This window comes from Varroa destructor, unplaced genomic scaffold, assembly GCF_002443255.2.
Source record: "Varroa destructor unplaced genomic scaffold, Vdes_3.0 BEIS01000001.1, whole genome shotgun sequence".
NCBI classification, from domain to species: domain Eukaryota; kingdom Metazoa; phylum Arthropoda; class Arachnida; order Mesostigmata; family Varroidae; genus Varroa; species Varroa destructor.
In genome coordinates this window covers 70,060,491-70,081,065 of record NW_019211454.1, presented here as the reverse complement: position 1 = coordinate 70,081,065, position 20,575 = coordinate 70,060,491, and the positions used below count along the sequence as shown (strand labels likewise).

At 40.3% G+C, this 20,575-nt stretch overlaps 1 protein-coding gene across 2 annotated transcripts in view; it reads left to right on the top strand.

The window, feature by feature from the left end:
* The window catches only part of LOC111254002 (uncharacterized), a 93,344-nt gene extending 81,774 nt beyond the window's left edge, over positions 1-11,570 (top strand). Inside the window, exons 5-19 of one of the 2 annotated variants that reach the window (XR_002674883.2) lie at positions 2,625-2,713; positions 2,952-3,020; positions 3,254-3,327; positions 3,452-3,626; positions 3,794-3,903; positions 4,391-4,483; positions 4,952-5,079; positions 5,453-5,578; positions 5,900-6,328; positions 6,602-6,796; positions 6,978-7,442; positions 8,002-8,171; positions 8,410-8,658; positions 8,942-10,106; positions 10,246-11,570. Coding sequence is in view for 1 of the 2 variants with exons in the window: in XM_022814400.2 (XP_022670135.1) it covers positions 2,625-2,713; positions 2,952-3,020; positions 3,254-3,327; positions 3,452-3,626; positions 3,794-3,903; positions 4,391-4,483; positions 4,952-5,079; positions 5,453-5,578; positions 5,900-6,328; positions 6,602-6,796; positions 6,978-7,442; positions 8,002-8,171; positions 8,410-8,658; positions 8,942-9,880 (3,311 nt within the window). In the remaining variant the exon portion in view is untranslated. Of the gene's footprint in view, positions 1-2,624; positions 2,714-2,951; positions 3,021-3,253; positions 3,328-3,451; positions 3,627-3,793; positions 3,904-4,390; positions 4,484-4,951; positions 5,080-5,452; positions 5,579-5,899; positions 6,329-6,601; positions 6,797-6,977; positions 7,443-8,001; positions 8,172-8,409; positions 8,659-8,941 lie in introns of both variants that reach the window. The other variant, XM_022814400.2, reaches the window with a different exon arrangement.
* Positions 11,571-20,575: the final 9,005 nt, after the last annotated feature.

Genomic DNA, 20,575 nt, shown 5'->3' with positions numbered 1-20,575 from the left:
AAAAATCGTTGTGAAATAACTGGCAGAGGCCGAATAGACACGAATGTTCGTGTCGTACCCTCTTTTCAAGTTACTCATAGTACACTGCGTGAATAGCTTTGCGGGTAGAGCACCCTGCAGCAAAACTTGCATTCGGGCCTGCCTAAAGCGTCGTACTCGAAACACGCACGCATTGCCTCTGCTATCTCTTGAAATCATTGGTCTTCACGGCAATAACAGAACCAACAACAATATCGAATGTTATCGCCACAGATGGCGTTGTTCTCGGAAACTGCGGGAAAGGTAGTTCGGCGAAGTGTATGAAGTCACCATTTGGTCGATGGACAGAACAGCAAACGATGAAATGATGATCGCTACGTCGTAGTCTTTCTGCCGCGGCTGCCGCTCCTGATGCTAATACTGCTACATTACGACAGCAAAACTGACAGCGTACCAAGTAACTGCTAGCGCGGCCGCTACGGCCGCTAGCCGGTGGCAGTCGTTTGTTTCCCTGACGTCGGCAACCAGATGGCGCTCGTCGGGGGCGCGTCGCGAGCCATAGTCCGGCGGCATCATTTCTATTTTCTTTAACTACTCCTTACCTTTTCGCATCACTTTGTTAACCTCTTTTTTCCTATCCTGTCAACTTGCACTGCTGATAGCCAGTAGAACAGAAGGCATTGAGGACTTGCCATTCGGTAACGTCAAGGCGCCGCCAATGGTCAAGACGGAATGGCGGGTACAGCGGACGATGCGAACGAGGTTGGCCTCAGCCAAAAGTAGTAACAACAGTCCGCCCAATATTATTACCTCAGGCTAAGAAAGGTCGGGATGACGGTGTCCTGTCGAAGGAAAGCGAACCACAGCATAGTTTCTTTGTGCTATTTGCCTGTAGCAGTGTACGACCAACTATCAAGCAGCGCGGTTTAACAGAATGGTAACACAACACAAGCCAAGAAGAACCTCGAAGCTTTCAGCGCTGACCAAGTATTGCCTAAAAATGCCCCAGATCGGTCATGCTCTCCCTTAATGGAATACTTTGGCTTGTCGATATATATGCAATCATTGTCGATGTTCCTTGGGCCTCCTCAACTATCCTCATAATAGTGGTTGTCGTTAATGTGATTGTTGATTTGAAGTAATTTTCGCAGAATTTCTGGATGCTCGTTTAATTGCATCGTATGGTGTGTGTGTGTGTGTGTGTATGAGGCCGCGGAGGTGAGCACCCTTGAACACGGTAACATTTCAAAAATTAAATTCCTATATTAATGATGCCAATGTATTAACGGTTGGCATCATCACCACTTTCCTTTTATTACTCTCGCTTTTCACTCGTTTTATACATCTATCTGTTCAAAATTGAATGGAAAAACGCGCTTATAACGAGTTACGTGTTGGTCTATTCACACAACTCGTCAGGATGTCAGATATCAAACGAGAATTTCGAAATTTTATGTTGTTGCAATTACTCCTGTTATATCTTTTTTCGGAGCTAGGTTGATTACAGTTCCGAAATCTAGATACCGTACAGAGGTACATTGTGTTTTTAAACTGGCATAGACACATTGAGCCAGAGATATTTGCTAATATGGAATAAATCCTTTTATGACGGTATTAATAAACTATCGGCGACGGAACGACGGTAAGCATATTCTTGCCTAAAAAACGATGGCCTATGTGGAGTGCTCAAGGCCAGCTCGAGCAAGCTGTCATTATAACTAACGTAAAGTGTTTTTAAATCGGTTTTGCGTCTATATTTCATGATATGTGTCACGAGCGCGGTCATCATACGAGTCATCAAATGAATTGCCCTCGCACGTTCACTGAGAACTGGACGCTGTTTAAGGAATCAACGTTGCACTTTTTTCTATGCGAACTTCGGACAAATGAAACGTCATATATTCGAAAATTTTAAACGTTGAAGAGCAAACTTCCAAGGTTCTTTTTTAAGCCAATTTTTCATATTTACTTGAACTTGTCAGTTACTTACATAGCCGGTAGTTGCATATGTTGATCAAAGAAAACCGCACAGTTTGTTTTTACGGTCAGCAAAAACCAAAATCTGAAACACCATTTTTCAAGGTAGAGGAGCATACTTCACTGATGGGCAGCGAAGCCGGAGAGAGTTCAAGGCTTCGAACATCAGTTCCTCAAATTTCGTTTGGGTGTGGCCAGTAGCGATTGCTACAGCTGCACAATGCTCGTGTAAGGCAGTATCATTCGTTTGTAGTCTTCTTATAAGTGCCGACCAGCAAGAACATGATGATTTTGCTTCTGAGCTGTGAAGTTGCTTTTTTTTTCAACCCAATAAAGTTTGTTGCGAATGGAAGCAGGATAACTTCCTGCTTCTATCTCTGCCAGCCAAACTGCCAACTTCAAATCTACAGATTAGTTGATTAGGTATCTTCATGAGCTTTATAGTTGTATTCGGTATTGCCTCGACGCGTTGCTAGTGACACGAGGTGACAGCCCAGCTGCCCCGCTATACATGACCTTTGTCTACTGGATCTTGTTGTGACACAGTAACTACGGCAGCTATACGGTAAGGAAAGAGGCTTAGGCCGCACTGTAGCTCTATATATATATATATATACAAAGCCATAAAAATATATATTTTTCCATTTGGTTTGGGTGGGACATTTCAGAAAACGATCCTCTTATTGACCGAGTATCATATACTGGTAACATCAGTTCCTCAGATGACTTTAAACCCATCGACACTCGGCACGCTAAGGTGAGTCCGTTCGTCTTTACCATATTGAACTCTCTGTTCCTTATCATCGATGTTGTCTAACGGGTTTATTGATTATTCGTTATTTTGTACAATAGAGCAAACTGGCAAACATCATGATTCGACTATACTACGATAATTGCGGAAAATGCGGGTATCAGTGAATTTTTATATGCCGCTTAGTTTCGAGTTGTTTGTCAAGGAAAAGCAGAAATTGTTAAAGCCGGGTTTAATTTTTCAGGGATTGTTCAATACTGCAAACGTCAATTACGGTATCCGTCTCAGATGTGCGCCGAATCATTACACAAAGGTAAACGATAATTTTGAATTAAAGCTGCATTTTTTCTTAGTTTATTTAACGCCGTTGACTATTATAAGCTGAAACAGTGGCATGTATTCACGGTTTTGGTTAAATAACGACTCGGTAATGCCCAGTGCATGCATATAAGGTCTTTGGCGACGCGACTTCTTAACCGGTTCCCATTGTATACGCGATTTTTTCTATATTAATATATATATATATATATATATCTTGAATGACAGGACTGTTCACGGACGTGTTCCCCTCGTGACGACAAGTACGGCCATTGGACATGTAACCAAGATGGGATTAAAATGTGAGTAACGAATCCACCTACCTTTTAACATCAGCGAAGCGAAAACGAGCCCATAAATGATGTACCTCTTAGATTATACCCATAGCCTGCGTTCACTTCCTATTCATGTATTACCGTTCTGTAGATGTGCTGACGGTTGGAAAGATGTACAGTGTGATCGGCCTCTTTGTCCTAAATGCAATTTGATGAGAGGCCGCTGTGAGGCACCGGGAAAATGCGTGTGTCGAGACGGGTGGACCGGACCGGACTGCAACGATTGCGTACCTTATCCAGGCTGTAAACATGGGACTTGCGACAAGGTGGCTGTATCAATAGTTTATTGCGCACAATCATATATATTCTATATTCTATCGTTACTTCTTTTTGGTTAAATGTCCCAATGGATTTGGTGTGTCTATACCCCGCGTGCGTTTCGTATTTCTTTTCATCGGAAGCCGATAACCTCAATTAGACGTGTTGTTTTCAGGATAAGCCGTTGACGTGCGAGTGCGAACGGAATTGGGGAGGTCATTTATGTGACCTCGATCTTGACGTTTGTGGTAGGATTTTTCCTTGCCAAAACGGGGGAATCTGCAGGTATATTTTAATCGTGAAAGTCGATTTTTTTTAAGTGCCTTCATCGCTATGATAATCCTTCTATCAGTCAAAGAAAATATTAACTATTTTTTCTGTCCTTGCAACGCAACTTAGGAACTTTTGTTTGATTCGCTAAGGGGGTCAAAGGTTTATCTTTAACTGGGCCGTCTTGTAAGCTCTCAAATAAAATACAATTTTATAGATAGGATTTCCATTCTTGTAGCCTCTGAGATAAAGCCCTTAACTCTTTAAACAAGATCGGAAGCATTTGTTACCGTTCGTCGCCATTCAGGTCATTGTTGAGTCTCAATAAATTGCGCAATGACCATACTTACCTCATTCTTTTTATGTTAAAATATTCACACTGTCTATACACCCCACCTCCTCCCGCCCCCTGCTTTCTCTACCTTTCTCAGAATGACCATTTTTTATTAATAATAGAGTTTAGAAAATAACGACTTGTAATATCAATTTGGCCCTGTTTCAGAAATATCGCACCTAACGAATATCGATGCTCATGTATCGAGGGTTTCTTCGGTAGAAATTGTGAATTTGACAGTAACAGCAAACATCTCTATAGGTAAACCACAAATAGAAACAAACGAAAATATTTATACGTATGTGGGGAAGAAATAATGTGTATGTTTAAATGGAGCGGTAAATTGTGTCACATTTTGATTTTTCCGACTTGGACAATTACAATTGCGCTCACTGCCTATGGTGCGGTGAAAAATAATTTAAAAACCATGCGGGTAAATTAGGTTCTATAATATTCGGGTTGTTATCACGGTAAACTGGCACTAGAAGGGATCATTTTGCAAACTTGTTTGTTGTGCTTGCGGGTCTGGCCGTTCCGACTACTTTGCTACAGTGGCAGGCAAGTTTTCTATACCAAACTAAAGGTGTTTTGCTAAATCTAAAAATGAAGTAGCAGTATACGTCTTATAGAAACTGGCCATATTTAGCTCTATACAGTACATATATAATTCACCATATATACGTTTTGCCGTTATAACCGTCGTCGTACTTCGCGTCCGTAATCATATAGAGCCTGTGAACGTGTAGATGGGTCGCCTGTATGTGCTAATGGAGGGCAATGCTTTGAAGCTGACAACACCAGCACAGGATTTCGATGTGAGTGTGCTCAAGGTTGGGCAGGAGAAACCTGCCAGCAAGGTAAGCCTTTGTCGAACTGTGTCTTCTTCCGGTGCTATCATTTGATTCTTTGCTACCAAAAGAAGATTTTCCAGATTCGCCTTTGATGCAAAAACCTGCCACAATTATTTTGCAGTTATTGAGATGATATTGAATTTTCGAAATGTTCAAAAACTGCCCCATTGTTTAGACTCTTAGGTGGACAACTAAGCTTTCAGCTAAGCTGTACCAATGCAAATTAAATGTAGATGAACGCGTGGTTCCCTATGAAGATTGATGTCTACTTTCTTAGATAGCACATCCGCATGATGGCGCTGCTGGTGACGTTTGCGCGAGTTCACCTGCTTAACCTGCTTAATAGGTTTTCTAACGGGCTGGTTTTTATCCGATGCAGCACTGACAGCGCTCCCCGGCTGTGCGTCAAATCCTTGTCATCATGGCGGTCACTGTTCAGAAGATTCCCAGGGCAACGCCAAATGCACCTGCACTCCGGGATGGACCGGACATCACTGTCAATATGGTAACGCCCCGTTTGCATCTTCTGTAAATGAGAAAATAAAGAATATAACGGTTTAAGCACGGTTTTCCTCTATGGTACATATGTAGTTCCTTTGTCAAATGTGTGAACATGTGATGGCTACTGTATAATCTGCATTTTTAATATGTGGTAATAGTATTATTACCTAATATTATATAAGGTACTTTGCAGTGTCAAAACTTGGAATTTTGCATGTTCTCAACAAACGGGTAAACAATGATCGAAGCCGCGTACCTGTCAACTTACTTGCCATTATTAACGTTGATAAACCCGCATTGGACAATTATAATTCTTCTGTTGCAGACATCGACGAGTGTTCCCAGTTTGCTCCGTGCAGCAATGGCGGGCGTTGTGTGAACATCATTGGCGGGTATAGTTGCGCTTGTCAAGCAGGATGGCATGGTGTCAATTGTACTCGTCCGGTGGATACCTGCCACTATTTACGTTGCCTCAATGGTGGAACCTGTTCCTCTGATCCTAGAAGCGGCCAATGGCAATGCACTTGCCCTCGAGGCTTCTCGGGAAGGCAGTGCGAACTTCGAATTGGACCATGCAGACCTAACCCATGTAACGGAGGGGAATGCCAAATTCTCACTGACGGGGATCTAACCTCAATTAGCGTCTACGAGAAAAGCTCGTCCGCTAATTCTTATCGGTGCACCTGTCCGATTGGTCGATTCGGTAAAAACTGCGAGCACTCCGAACCAGGATATCGGCCCCAGCAAACGAAGCGTAAATAGTTTATCTCGATTAAATGTTTGCCTTTTGATTTTTTTGTTTTGCTCATAATTTTTTGCTCTATCTATGAAAATGATATCTTGCAATTGATTTTCTAAAAGGTAAGAAAATGCTGCCGTGAATAAATTTCAGTAGAAGTAAATGAAGCTTTGCTGCACGCACTTCAGCTTCAGCTCTGAGAGCTCGAAAAGTCCACTGTAAAGGATCTTCAGGGCAGGTTATCAGTTTTTAGACTAACAAACGGACATACTGTTCATTGTCTTCTAGTGGAATACGACGGATGTTTGGTAGCGGTAAGGCATCAGCGTTTTGGCCGGGTAGAGTTCCTTTCGACGAAGATCTGTGGACCGCATGGCCATTGCGTATCCGCATCTGAAGATCGGAATTCCGGTGGTCCAGCGAGGCATGGAGAGTTTCGCTGCGAATGTGATCTGGGATATGCCGGAGAGCAATGTCACATCAGTAAGTGTTATACGCATTGGCGTTACTTTAATAATAATGCGCAAACTACAGTTTACGGTTGTGTGGTGTGACTAGACCTTTGAATATGGTATATTATGCGTCATTATCATTACGACATTGTGCCAGGTTTGCGTCGAAGTCTAATACGTTGGCCATTGTGTTTCATTTTTTTTCATCGTAGATATCGACGACTGTGCATCTTCGCCGTGCGTGAATGGTGGCACCTGCCTAGATCGGGTTGGGTCGTTTACTTGCGCCTGCCCTCGGGGCTTTATTGGTGAACGATGCGAACAGCGTGTGGACCCTTGCGACGGTTCACCCTGCGGCCTTGGCGAGTGTGTACCGCTTAAGGCCGATGATTTTTATTGCCGTTGTCCTTCTGGCCTTAAAGGACCGTATTGTAATCTAACTACACCAAGTCACTGTGCGACTTCACCTTGCGAAAACGGTGGCACATGTCAAAATATCGATTCCATGTTTGTTTGCACCTGTACATCTGACTTTGTGGGCAGCCGATGTCAACAACGTCGTCGGGCTCCCTGTGAAGCTGGACCGTGCCAAAATGGGGCAACTTGCGTAAATGTCGACGATGAAAGATATCAGTGCTGGTGTCCTGACGGCTTTATTGGCCCCCTGTGCGAGCAGAGTGCGTATTGAGATGAGTCCAGTAAATGATGTTGATTGATTACTATAATTAGGAAAACGTTTGAAACCATTCAAGATGCGTGACCTGAGCAATAAACAGCAGTTTCCTTTATGTTAGAATAGAGATTTAAAAGCAATAAAGCTAAGTATAACACCGATACTTTCTACCCACAAGGGAGTTTCTCTAGTGCTTGTAGGGGGTGTTTCTCTTACAAGGGTTGGTATAATTTAAATATTCCTGCGCCATATAGAATTTGTAAGTTGCGTCCTACTGATTAATAGCTAAATGATAAGCCAAAACATCGCGTTACTGATTTGTTTTGCAAATTATAGTAGACTTTGCTATTTGCAAGAAGTTGTTTGGTTTAATTTTAGCTTGCAAGTTTTCCCTTTTGTTAAGTGGTGCAGGTTTGTTTATCGGATCTTTTTATTAGATTAATGTTTGATTACGCATATTTAAGCGCGAGGTTCAACTATGTTAGTGTTAATTGAAACTTTGCCGTTGTTAGGCGAAATTATAGTTGTCGTCTTTAATTCTTTTTACATGTTTTTCATTACAGATATTAATGACTGCTTGGGAGCAACGTGCTTCCACAATGCGACGTGCATAGACAGCGTGAACCGCTTCAGCTGCTTATGTACCCCCGGCTTCAGCGGTGCTGACTGCCGCCTTGATATCGATGAATGCTTGTCTGCTCCCTGTCATGGTGGGGGAACCTGTATTGATATGGTATGACATTAAAAGACATTGAAGCGACCTAACAAAACTATAAAGGTGCAAACTTGCGTTTATATTGTACACTTCTGCTGCATAATCAAGCGTGCCGTCGATTGACGCACTAATCATGTCTTCAAATATTGTCACTGGTAAGGTCAACGTTGTTGAATATATTGTAGTCTTATCCCTTTTACCGGCTAACGAGTCGCTTGACGACAAATTGCTAAACACAGTTTTTGTCCGGTTGCAGGTCAATGACTTTCGATGCGTTTGTCCTCCTGGTCGAACGGGTAGAAGTTGCGAGGTGCTTTTGGTTCAGCTTGCAAGTCCGACCGCTATTTGTCTGTATAATGAACGAAGTCACAACGTTGGTGATGCCTGGTCTGAGCCTAAACAGTGCTCGACCTGCCGCTGCTTAGATGGAGGTCAGATTCTCTGTGAAAGGCAGTTATGTGACACTGACGAGTGTGACCTTGGACAGCCGGATAGTTCTTGCTCCGTGAGTTTGACAGCTTTGTACAAGATTTTAGATGTGGTACATTTCTCTGATCAGTTATATTTCTCATTTGCGATAACCTATAACAGCCATAACGTACGTAACCGTTTTTTCGCAACAAAGAGCCACTCGTAGCTAAGAGCATGCGCACGCACACATATGTAGGTGTTTAGAGATATTAGATCGAAATTCGATTGAGCGTTGGCTTGTCTGCAATCGTTTGTTTGTACACGAATTATGTAAATATAGGTATCTATATAATTCGCATGGTAATTGTCGATTACAGTCAACTGAGTTGGAGTGCGTGTATACAGAAGGCGAAACATGCTTTTCCCCACCATGCCGTCCTCATTCCGAATGCCGACCTCGAGCGGATGCCCGAACAATAACCCCGATGGTTTTCTCAAAACGCTGTGGCCCTAACGACGCCTCAGGCTGTCCGGCTAAACTTGCACTGGATTTCTCAAAGCCCACAACAGACATTGAAAACGAAACAGGGATCAGAGCAATTGATGGTTTTACAGTCGAATCGATATGCGCGCACGTCAGTCGAGCGTTGTCGGGGCACCAGGGTCACCAGTTGGCCGTTGGGTGTGTGGCGCGATCAAGAACGATGCTTGAAGTTCTATTGTCGCCACTTCATACAGGCGAAGAACTTATAGCTGTTTTACAGGCGAAACGTCTCGCTGATGTCATACGAACGCGAACAAGTAATTCTTCAGTGCTGAATTCTGTATCCGAATTGGGACTTTACACACTGAGGCCTGCAGCATCGTCAGCTGCCCAAGAGGCGATTTCAGTATATCTGATTTGCATTAGCTTGCTGCTACTTCTGCTGTTCCTAGCAATTCTCATTCTTGCCTACAAGATGTGCCCTCGAAGGCAGCACTCCCACGTAAAAACAATCCTCCACCCACTGCCAACAGGTGCAAATAACCTTCGCCTAATGCAACCGCCGATGCGCAAAATAAACAACCTATCACCTTACGATGAAAGCAACGCCAACCTCAATATATCAGAAAGTGGTAAGGAGATGGCTGACTTCAGCATCGGCAAGAGCCACTCTCGCTGTTATTATTATTCGAGAAACAACTTCCACGACGATTTGAAGAAGGGTAAACGGGTAGACATACCGCGGGTTCCGACATCGACAGCGAAGGAGATCAAAATTAATGATGGTGAAACCCCGCCTTCATTAATTGTGAAAAATGATTGTAATTGTTAGTTAATGATTCTAGCAAGAAATAGCAGCGTGTATTTGAATAAGGGACAGGAGTGGATCTACGGGTAGGACCCGCCTTCAGGGGAACGTTAATGGCATATTCAAGATGTAAGGCTGATATGTACATATCGAGAAAGTCTCAAGTACAAGTATAAAGCCACGACGATACGCTGATGACGACGCTTCTTACAAGGACGACCGAAACGTGGAAGCGTCCAAGATGAACAAGGTACAAGAATTCGTAGGGTTCGTATAATTGTCGTAGTCCATGTACAGTGTGTATTTGGTTATGTTTGGCCCCTTATTTATTCATTTTTCAGTATTTGCTTATACCATTATTACATTTGAATTAATTACGCTTTTGCAAGGTGAAGCATTGAAGACGATGCCGGTCGAGAATATGGTCGAGCATAGCATGGTCAATAGACGTACTGTGCCTTCATCGATACTTCGCCTTTGATTTCTTATTGCTTTTAGTGTGTTGTCGGTTATGGCACAATTTTCTTATGCAGCTTTTGTGTCGATGGAGAAATTATTATATTGCTTGAATTTATTTCCTTACGGTCATTCTGCTATATGGTTATACGAACTATTTGGCTCCTGAACTACACAGGCGAGGTCATGTTCTGCTCGATCAGATAGAAACACCAAATTTCTTCGTATATGAAACGTACCTGATGGTGTTACTAGGTACCATATACCGGAGACAAGTCACTAATATATTAAACTTTGAAGTAATAATAATTGCTCGCTAAGGTGGCTAATGGACTAGTGTAGTAACAAAGACATAATTTAAATGTAAATAGTTTAGATTATAGAAACGCAACGAAGAACGCGAACGACCGATTCGAACTTGATCGATGAAACAGTATAGATATATAAGTAGAGCTAAATTTATTATCGTAAAATGATTTATTGAGAAAAAAAATAAACGAATTAACGAAGTCGGGACGACTACCATTTTCCTGGAATTGCTAAATGATTCGTGTGATCACCGCAGAGCCAAGTGCGTTCAACGTGCGGATGCGTCTAGATTTACTGTGGGTGATGTAAGTACAAAAGGAAGTTTCACATTGTAAAAACTAGCTTATAGTTGTTGTAACATGCAACAGTCCCAATCTGTGGAAGATGTTTTTTAACAAGCTTGTAAGTTGTACTTTTTACTTTTGCAGCGGTGAAAGTCCCAGAGCAGCAATGTTAGCTCTCCTAAAAAAATGACTAAGCGTTAAATCGTGACGTAACCGCTTTTTCGTACGCGTTTGATAGCGTGCGGATAAAGGGCAGGTATACGGTTGTTCTGAGGAACTCGACAGATTCTATCGTCCCGATCGTTAGATTTTATAGTGAGCAAACTATATTGGACGTAGGTAACAGCACGTGTAGGCACGCTAAGGCTGGCCAGGGTTGAAATTCACCAGCAGAGATAGAAATGCGTGCACGGGGAGGTAATAAAGAGTATTTATGCAGATGTAATGAAGGAAGAATTAAAGGAGCAGCCAATAGAGGAAATAATAGACGCGATAGTACTTAGCGGCAATGATGCTGCTGATGGTGTCTTCATCAGGAGGACAAATCTGTTGTACAGAGAATGTTTGAATTAAGCAGCTTAACCTAATAAATTATCGAAGATTGTACATACTAAAAAAATAGAGAAATAAAACGTATTTATGTTGGCATGAAATGAAGAAGCAAAGTCATAAACTTCTTTTCCTTTTTGTTGTTAAACTGGCTTCCTACCTAATGTTTTTCGGCAGCAGATCGTCTAGCGTGAATCGAACAATACGAACGGCTCAATGATACTAACAGTATGTAGATATTAGGTTATCCGGAATCCTTTAGCGGGTCGGTTAAAAAATTTCTACAGCTTTGAAACCATGCGAGGTAGAACAGCTAGTGTATGCAAGATATATTCCTTCCTCTCTAAGCACGTCAGACCTCGACAAGCTTCTCAAGAGCTGCTTACTTGTGATTTATAGCATCGGGTTGAATCCCTTTATCAACTGCTTGCGTAAGGGAATCGACTCTAGTATCAGTTTAACGCAAGTAAGAGAAATAACAGATCTGGATGTGGAGAACACGAGGTCTGAGGCTGTCGGTGTGTTTTGCTTTCCTTGACCCACAAAATAATAGAAGCGTCGCAACGAGGTCATAGCTTGTCGTCAAGCGGCTTACGCTATATGCCGTCGACTGTCATGCTTCCCATCCACGAAGCTTCGTAGAAATTCAATATATCCAGCTGGTCGTCGAGCGTCTCTTCTTCCGGCATCATCTCGTGATAACAATTGTTGTTGACGCCCATTGTTAGTATGAGCATCAACGTACTCCTGAATCTATTTGGGACTGGTACTTAAATCGCTTTTCTTCTTGTTCGATGTAATTCCTCTTTAGCAGACGGGACAAACTGACCAATATCTCGTTAAAGGTGATAATGTGCTCCAGGCATGTTTTTTTTTATCGAAAAAAAATTCTGTGGCATGGCAAACGTGTCGCCATTTGGTTTATAATGAACGCATCTGTTGTTTTCTCTTGTAACTTCGATCCTTCATTTTACGACTTTATACCACTTGCTTGGAGAAACCTTATATTGACTCGACGATGGGCGCAATGTTCGCGTCGAGATTTATCCGCCTCCCCTTGTGGATTCCAACTTTCGAATTTCCGTTATTAAGACGGTTGTGCCAATAATGAATTGCGGAGTGCAATTTGTTCGCCCTTAAACACTGTCTGCGTCTCGTAGTTCATTATTGTTTAGCCTATTTACTACTATAGTTTATTATTATTTAGCCTGGAGAAATGTTGAAGATTAATGAATATACTTGAATAAAACAACCGGGGTAAATTTAAGTATAGAAAAAAAACGAACATAACAGTATAGTCACGTGGCCAAGTAGTAAAATGTCGATATTTTCCAGAAGGCCGTTTATTTATGGATGGTATAACAGGGCCTGCGTGTGTTCTACTCCATAATCTCCGAATCTGCAAAAATATACATTGTCTACCGTTTTCGTCCACGATAGAATCATGTGTAGCTTCTTGATAAAGCAAATTGTACAGCGTTTCATGGACTTTTTCAAATATTCCTTCGACTTCCATTTGCATAGAGTATTATGTTATTTACCATTTTATTTACAGCTATTTAGTTTAATCTTACGAGAGTAATAATTCATATATATATATATATATATATATCAGGAGTTAATTTTTAGAGAAAAATATATTTTATCAAGTACCATTGCTTGCAATAATTTATTGGATGTTCGTTTCATTGTTGTTAAGTAGACAGGCGTCTAATAGGTTTTACGTGTGTGTGTTAGTTTGGCGCTGACTTCATGTTCCTGTCAATCAAATTTACCCTAGTGCTAGCTTTTAAAAACAGTAAACTAGAATAGATGAATACAGTGATAGATTCCACAATGTTGCAAAGCTTGTTGACACCAGCCCCTTTAAAGCTTCGACTCGTATCGGCTTAGAGGCGTTATGGGCCCTATAAAAACTGTTAACAATAGCTGAACCTTCCTGCGTTCCTCTAGCCCAAACCCGAGAGAGTGACTCAAATAATATTTGCCAAATCGTCTAGCATATATTAAACTTCTTAACAGTTATTGTACGGTGCCGGTTAATACCTCTCCATGGCCTTTGATTTTGAAGTATAACCACCGCTTAACTGATCGAGCTTGGGAGGAAACACCCCATATGGATGCAAGCATATATTTCAGCTCTTACTGATCGTATTTTATATGGGCGTGGAGTTAGTTAAGATAAATATATTATTAATTATATAATAGGTGATTAAGTACTCATTTTTGCTTAAAGTGCCAGCTCTTCGCAGTTTTCGTTGTGACTGTTCATGGAAATACCGAGTTTGCAGTGCAGTTTGAACTGCATGTTTGCCCCAGGAATTTGAAGACCCATTGATCCATTTACCCAGGTAGCATCGTATAATAGCCTTAAAAATAAAAATACGTCAATATTATTAAATAAATCAGTGAATATATTCTTGCAATTCGAGCCATTGCTAATCAGATTCATCACTATCTGAGAAAAACTTAAACCCAAAAAGTCACGATCTTACCATTAGAATTACCAGAGTAAAAAGCATTCTGCAAATGTAACCTTTGCATAGCTGACGTGTATGATTGTTTATTCTTCACCATTGTGATACGTCATTGTGATTTCGTACGACGCGAACCCATATGTTCCTATACGAACCCACAGTTGCTCGAAGATCACTGGTACGTATAGTCTGAACAGGAAATACTTATATTGGGCTTCTTTTTAATAATATACTTAGTAGAATGCGTTGGCAGGTCCTGAACGAGTAGTACCTGAACATAGTGCTAGCATCCATTCATTTCGGAAAGGAAAGCTGCATAATCCAGTAGTCGGTATTGCCTCATGTTTAATTTCTTTTTGATAAATGAAAATAATAGTATTTTAGTTTGAATCGTTATGTTCAGCTCCGTGTTTTTTTAGAAGCTAATCAGTCAGTGTTGAGGGGTCCTGATTCTTGCAAAAATAAATAAATTCAACAGTATATGAGATATATATATAAGTTAGTCATAATACATATACGTACGTTTAGATACGTGTGTTACCCCTGGCAACGTGTATAATTGATGACTAGATAGATAAAAAAAAAAAAAAAAAAAACAGGAAAAAGCTAAAGCCCGACTTGGTCACGACGTATTGATAGAATTTATGTAGATGAATATTGCAATATATACTTGACGACCCATTTAAATATCCTCTTCAATGTTATGTATTTATTATTGTATTAAAGTTTTTTTTTCTTTTCGGAGGTAGATTTCGTGTAATTATAAAATCGAGCATATCAGACGCAAGTCACCATCGAGCTAACAAATATTAGGTTTGGCAAGCCAACATGCGAAGTCATAGCTGGTAGGCTTTTGAGTAACGTCTAATTTTTGTGAGACCGTAAGGTTTTACGGCCAGGAGTTAAGTAGGCTACCCCGTCTTCTAATATGTGAACGTTGATATTAAAAGTGAATGTTATGTAATTTGTAAGGTGTATATGGGCTAAAAGTTAATATACTAGGGTGTTGGATTTTTCGCCATTCAGGCTTCAAACAAAAAGGTATTCCTATCTGATATCTGATAGGTACGCCTATCTGATATCAGTCGAATTATAACGAAGTAGAAGAGCCAATTTTCCTGTCAGTGTTTTCTATATACTATCATATAAATCAGGCTAACGATCGATATAATTTGCGGAAGCGTCAAATCAGCTTTAGAAAAAGGTTATTAGAGTCCGCTGCTGTTTTTCTCCAACGTCGTCCAACATCACTTGAAAGCAATACATATATGTATAAATCCAACAGTGTGATAATATCAAAAGTCCGGAAGTGTTTTTTTTTTTGTGATCGCTAGATTTGCTCGAGATGAACAAGGTTAGGGTGTCAGGACAATCTAATTAGTTGGCAAAACATTCGCAGAAACGGTATTTTGCTAGTCTGGCTCGATTATTTAATTTCGCCTATTTTAGGTAGTTACATTAATAAGCGGAGGTTTCTTAAATTTTGCCTTATTTTCCAGTCTGCTATCTCTTCTTGGCGTGGCAGTGACAGCCAGATCTAAATTGCTCCAACAGACTGGATATTTCGGGAAAATAATGAACCATCTAATTCGACATATATATACCCGTTATTATTACAGATAGTCTACTAAAGCTTAGTGACATAGGTAAAAGCAGTTGTGTGGACAATTGCAGGTCGGATGAGTAAATTCACAGGCCTGTACCATTTGTCGAGTATATCTAAAAAGTGTTCACATTATCTATATACCTAATAAAAATAGTGCAGAGCTGAAAATAGTATCTGCGTATAAGTAGAAATTACAGAAATAGAGATCGATTCTAAAATCTAGTTATCGAACTAGGAAGCCATAATATACTTTGTAAAGCGCCACTTGTTTGTTTTCGCGTCAGAAAATGCAGATTTTAAGTAAAACGCCCAAACGCTATAACACCTCATAAATTTCGGGTACAGCTCCGTCCTCCAATGGCTGAAACCAAAATGGCCGGCTTCTGGCTTTCAACCAAAGGCAGAATTACAAAAATATGTGATTCTTATTTCCAATCCTACGATTGTCGCTTGTAGTTTTCTCAAACGAATAGGCCGAACAAACTGGGCACTGAGTTTTTATTACAGGCAAATAATGAAGAGTGCTGAAATCACAAAATGAAATGAAAAATCCTAAATGTCCATATTGTGTTTCCATAACATATCGAATATTAGCTACGTCGTCTATCTATTCACCGCGCAGAATCAAAGATGTCGTCCTCTCAGTTCGGGGAAAAAAAAATCAAAGCGGTATCCTGTATAGCCAATGCTGTCACATTGTAGGCCCGATTTGACTTAGCAAAAAATTAGTTCCAAAAATCAAAATGTAAATTTTTTAGCATATATATATACAGTACAAAACAGTTTATTGCAATAACTTTTGGCTGACAACGTATTCGAGTGATGTGTTTCTGAAAGAAACTCTATTATAATTATATTTTAATATTTCAATCATGGCTAGGACCAGCGAAACCATATATGAATATTCATGCAAACATTTCTACAGGGATCTTTTGTGCATCGAAGTATTTCTCCAGCTAAATTTGGCTATAGAGGCTCCAAATACAACATTTTCAGTTAACTGCTTCGAGAGAACCCGCATTGAAGAACATTCTAAAAGAAACGAAGTTCACAAAGACTGCTAGATCCTATAAATGTGTTCGAAAAGTTACGCATACGTTATGTACCAAGGCTTGAAAAGAAGATATTTTTTCGGTACGAGGGAAACGCGCTATTGTAGCATTTCGAATTGAAGATTGGGCGAAAAATTCTGCAAGCACTTGTCATCTGATAGACGAATAGCTGGCAGAAAACGATCAGCAAGGCTGGGAAAAACCGATAGTGCTGCGACGATTGTTGTTTTTGAGAGGACTTCGTTGCATTGAGCAGCAGACTAGGCAAACAGAAGCAACCCTTATAATCGCATAGATTTTGTCATTTTCTTTGAAATCAGCGGGACTTATACGAAGACACACGGCTCGCGACAGATTAGTTAAAGACATGTAGCATATGGTTTTCCTTAAGATCATAGTATATTATGAAAACAAATATATACGGCCGTTTTGGCCGAATGGCGGCTCAAAAATAGAGTTCATAATCGTGCTACGTTTCATTTAGCCAGGCGCTTAGTTAACAGAAATGGGGGTTGATCTTCACCACGAAACGACGATATGCTTGCTTCTTTGTTCATTATGTCCCTAGTGGATGGCCAAATCGTTGATATTTGTGAAATTTCATCTGCTAATATTGGGTACTTTGAAAATTATTGGAGTTTGACAGGCTGACACGTAGACACGTATTATGCAAAGCCAACAAATTGCTTTAAACACTTATCATGATTGTCGTTACTTTTAAGTTCTTGTACATACATACATACATACATACATATAACGATAAAGTAAATATGTTGTAGTCGGTTGGCAACTTGCAACGGCTTTCTATAACCGTTGGCCCCTCTTGCTGCAATCGGCCCTCAGCTGGTTGAGATGGCTGGTCCATGGGACTACTGAGATTTTGCAACGGTTTGTGTTCGCCTCGGTCTTCTATTAGCTACCATCGCTCAGCGTCAGGCCAAGAATTAGTTTACGTTCGTGCTTGGGACTGACTTTATTTCCACTCTGACCTCTAGAATTAAATCTAGGGTCAGACTTAGCCTTAAAATGAAGTTGAGCTTCAGATTAAGCCTTAGGTCTAGGCTTAAAGTTTGTCTTGGCGTAAGGCTTAGCCAGGCGCTTATGGTGAGATCCAGAATAAGGCTTAGTTTTAAATTCAGGGTGAGGGTTAGACTTAGCATTAGGCCTGGCGTCGGGCTTCGAGGTACAGTTGGAATTAGGTTTACCGTTAGACCTAGAATTAGCATTAGATTAGGATTAAGTTAAAAGTTAATCTTCGTGACAAATTTTACAGCTAAGCTCGAGCCTGGATTTTTTTTGTCAAGAGCCCGTAAGTGAGCTCTTGACAAAATCTGCTAAGTACTAGACGCATTTAAATCCGCCCGAAATGGCTACACAGTTTACTTTGCAGCCCCTAAGCACACAGATATTATCGCTGTCCATGGAGGACAAGCGTTAATGTGTTACCGTAACAGGTTTGAACGTAATATCGTCTTACAGATCTATAACATATGAACAGTACAAACACTATATATATACATATATTAGATCGTTCAGAAAGTAAGTTTTTTTTATCAACCAACTTCAAACGATGTTGAGTTTTGTAGGAGATTTATTTTGGCATCCAAAGTAAGTTACTGGTCTTTGCGGGGTCTATGTAGAAGTTATCCAGAAAAACGATCTGGTGATAGATTTATTTCCACATTTTTGCTGCAAGTTTGGTTAGCTTCTTAGTTCTCCAGGCCATGAATCCGATCAGTAGAATTCCGACGCAATTTTGATCCGACTTCGGTGTGAAAGGTTCGGTCCTTCCGCCAAGGCCTCATCTGGTCAAGTGTTGTTATAAAATCATTGTTTGGTCCTGGCTTGTATATCGTCAATTACATTTTAAGCTTAACGCATCGGGCTCACTCGCAGTCTGCGCTCGTTATTGTCAAAGCTTAGAGTAGAGGACCCATTTGGGCTATTACGAAATTATATAAGCGGTTCAACCAGAGTTTAACTACTCTCTCTCTCTCTCTCTCGCACTAAAGATGGTCGCAAAATCCTTGCTTTTTATTCCCGAAACCAATATTGTGCCTAGATTATTTTTTTCTTGTTACTATGCGACCAATGGTTTGTATGTGATTGTAACTGAAGGGTGGGACCTATCTTCATAGCATCGATATATTTTGTAGTGCATAGAGGCGATTTACGACCGTAGGTTGGTTAATTCCCAGCTAAGTAGAGCGTTTTCGTGATGTCTGATTGAGGTTTCGTCTAATAGATCCTACAGTATACAGTCATGCGCTTCGTATGGTCACCCGGAATGTGTTCCAAGTAGAGATGTCTAGCTCTAAGGCTCGGAAACTAGTTTCAGTAAACGCTGCTAGCCTTCAGACGCGCATGGTATAACGTTGCAAAAGATGAATTCAGCCAAAATATAATATAAACACAACAAACGTAGAGCAGTCCAGGCAAAAATAAGTCACATAAAGTTCAAACTTAATGACTAAGTAAAATATGCGAGCGATAAACTTTGAAATTTGTCGAACTCATATATGCAAGGTGTACCAAAGAAATGCATACGTGTAAATTTGAAGTATTATTTTTGCATAGTATCTGCCTTCTTACGGACTCGAGAAGTACTCTGGTAAAGACGGCGGATCCTATATACTATCAGCTTGATCTAAGGGCCCAAATTAATCTGATCATAGGCTGCTGACAAATTATTTGATCGAAAATTGTAAATGAAAACCTTAATATTTTATTTTGACCTACACGTTTTTATAAACAGAAGATCGGAGTAGTAACTCAACTAATCATGAACATGTAATAATACTAAATCATACTGATTCTGGTCGTCATATTTGAGTGTGTTTAGAAAATGGCTAGATGCCCAAAAATCCGCTGTGGAGGCACTGTTTTCATAAAAAAAAAAAAAAATAATAATTTCTAACATCCTACAGTGTTGTACATCAGTCAGTTGTAGGCGGTAAAAAGCAATACCAATTCCATTATTGATATGATCTAAAAGACTAGTAGAGACTAAGGTAACCGGAGTTCTAATACATTATAGTTACCTGTTGGTCCGAATTGGGTTTTCTTACGTGGCAGAATTTACGGGTCTTAGGTGAGTTTCGGTTTTTGACAAATACTAAGTATTAGATCTATTAAGAATTCAGCATTGCAAGTAAAAGTTACAGCCTTTCGTATATGTGGATTATGTTAAGCACCTGGTTGTTTCTTCGATCGATCGTGATAAATCGAACACCAAAAAAGCATGTCAAAGACTTCGAGAGGGTAGTAGTATCTTCGGTGAGTCACAGACGGTTGAGAATCTTCTATCATATAGAATACTCATAAGTAAGTTTGGCTAAGGACACCCTAGCATATAATTGCTAAATGGTGGACGTAAACACCATTTTTCCGAGCTTACGTTATTCTAGCCCGTTTGAAAAATCGAATCTGCTCATGTAATTAACAGCTTTAACGGTGACCCTCTAAACCGATACCAGTGGATGGTATATACGTACAAAGTGCACGCTGGCCCGTGCACTTAGTAGTTTCTATATATCGGATGTTGAAAACTCTCGTTTATGGCCTGCTTAGCCGGACACTGACGAAATCTTACGACAAGCAAACTTAACACTTCGAAAAGTTCCGATAAGTGTTCGGTTAATTTGCCACAGCATCGTCGGACCTGTTTATTTAGTACTAATGTGACTAAACAATTAAAAATACTGCAAATATTTATTTATTTAAAAAAATTACCGAAAAAAAGACATATGTATATTCATGAAACGTTAATGCTAGGAGAAGCTTAGTTATATACAATGTAGAAATCGCGAGGTAGCTGAAAATTTTCTGCCTAATGATAACTCACAGTCAAAGATGTCAACCAGTTTTTCTACAATTGCATTTGGTCTGACGATGAAACACTGTAGACCAATATTCGCATAACAGGAACGCCGCAATGGACCTAAATGGCTGATAACTCTTTCCTTTTTTCAACTTTAATTGATTTA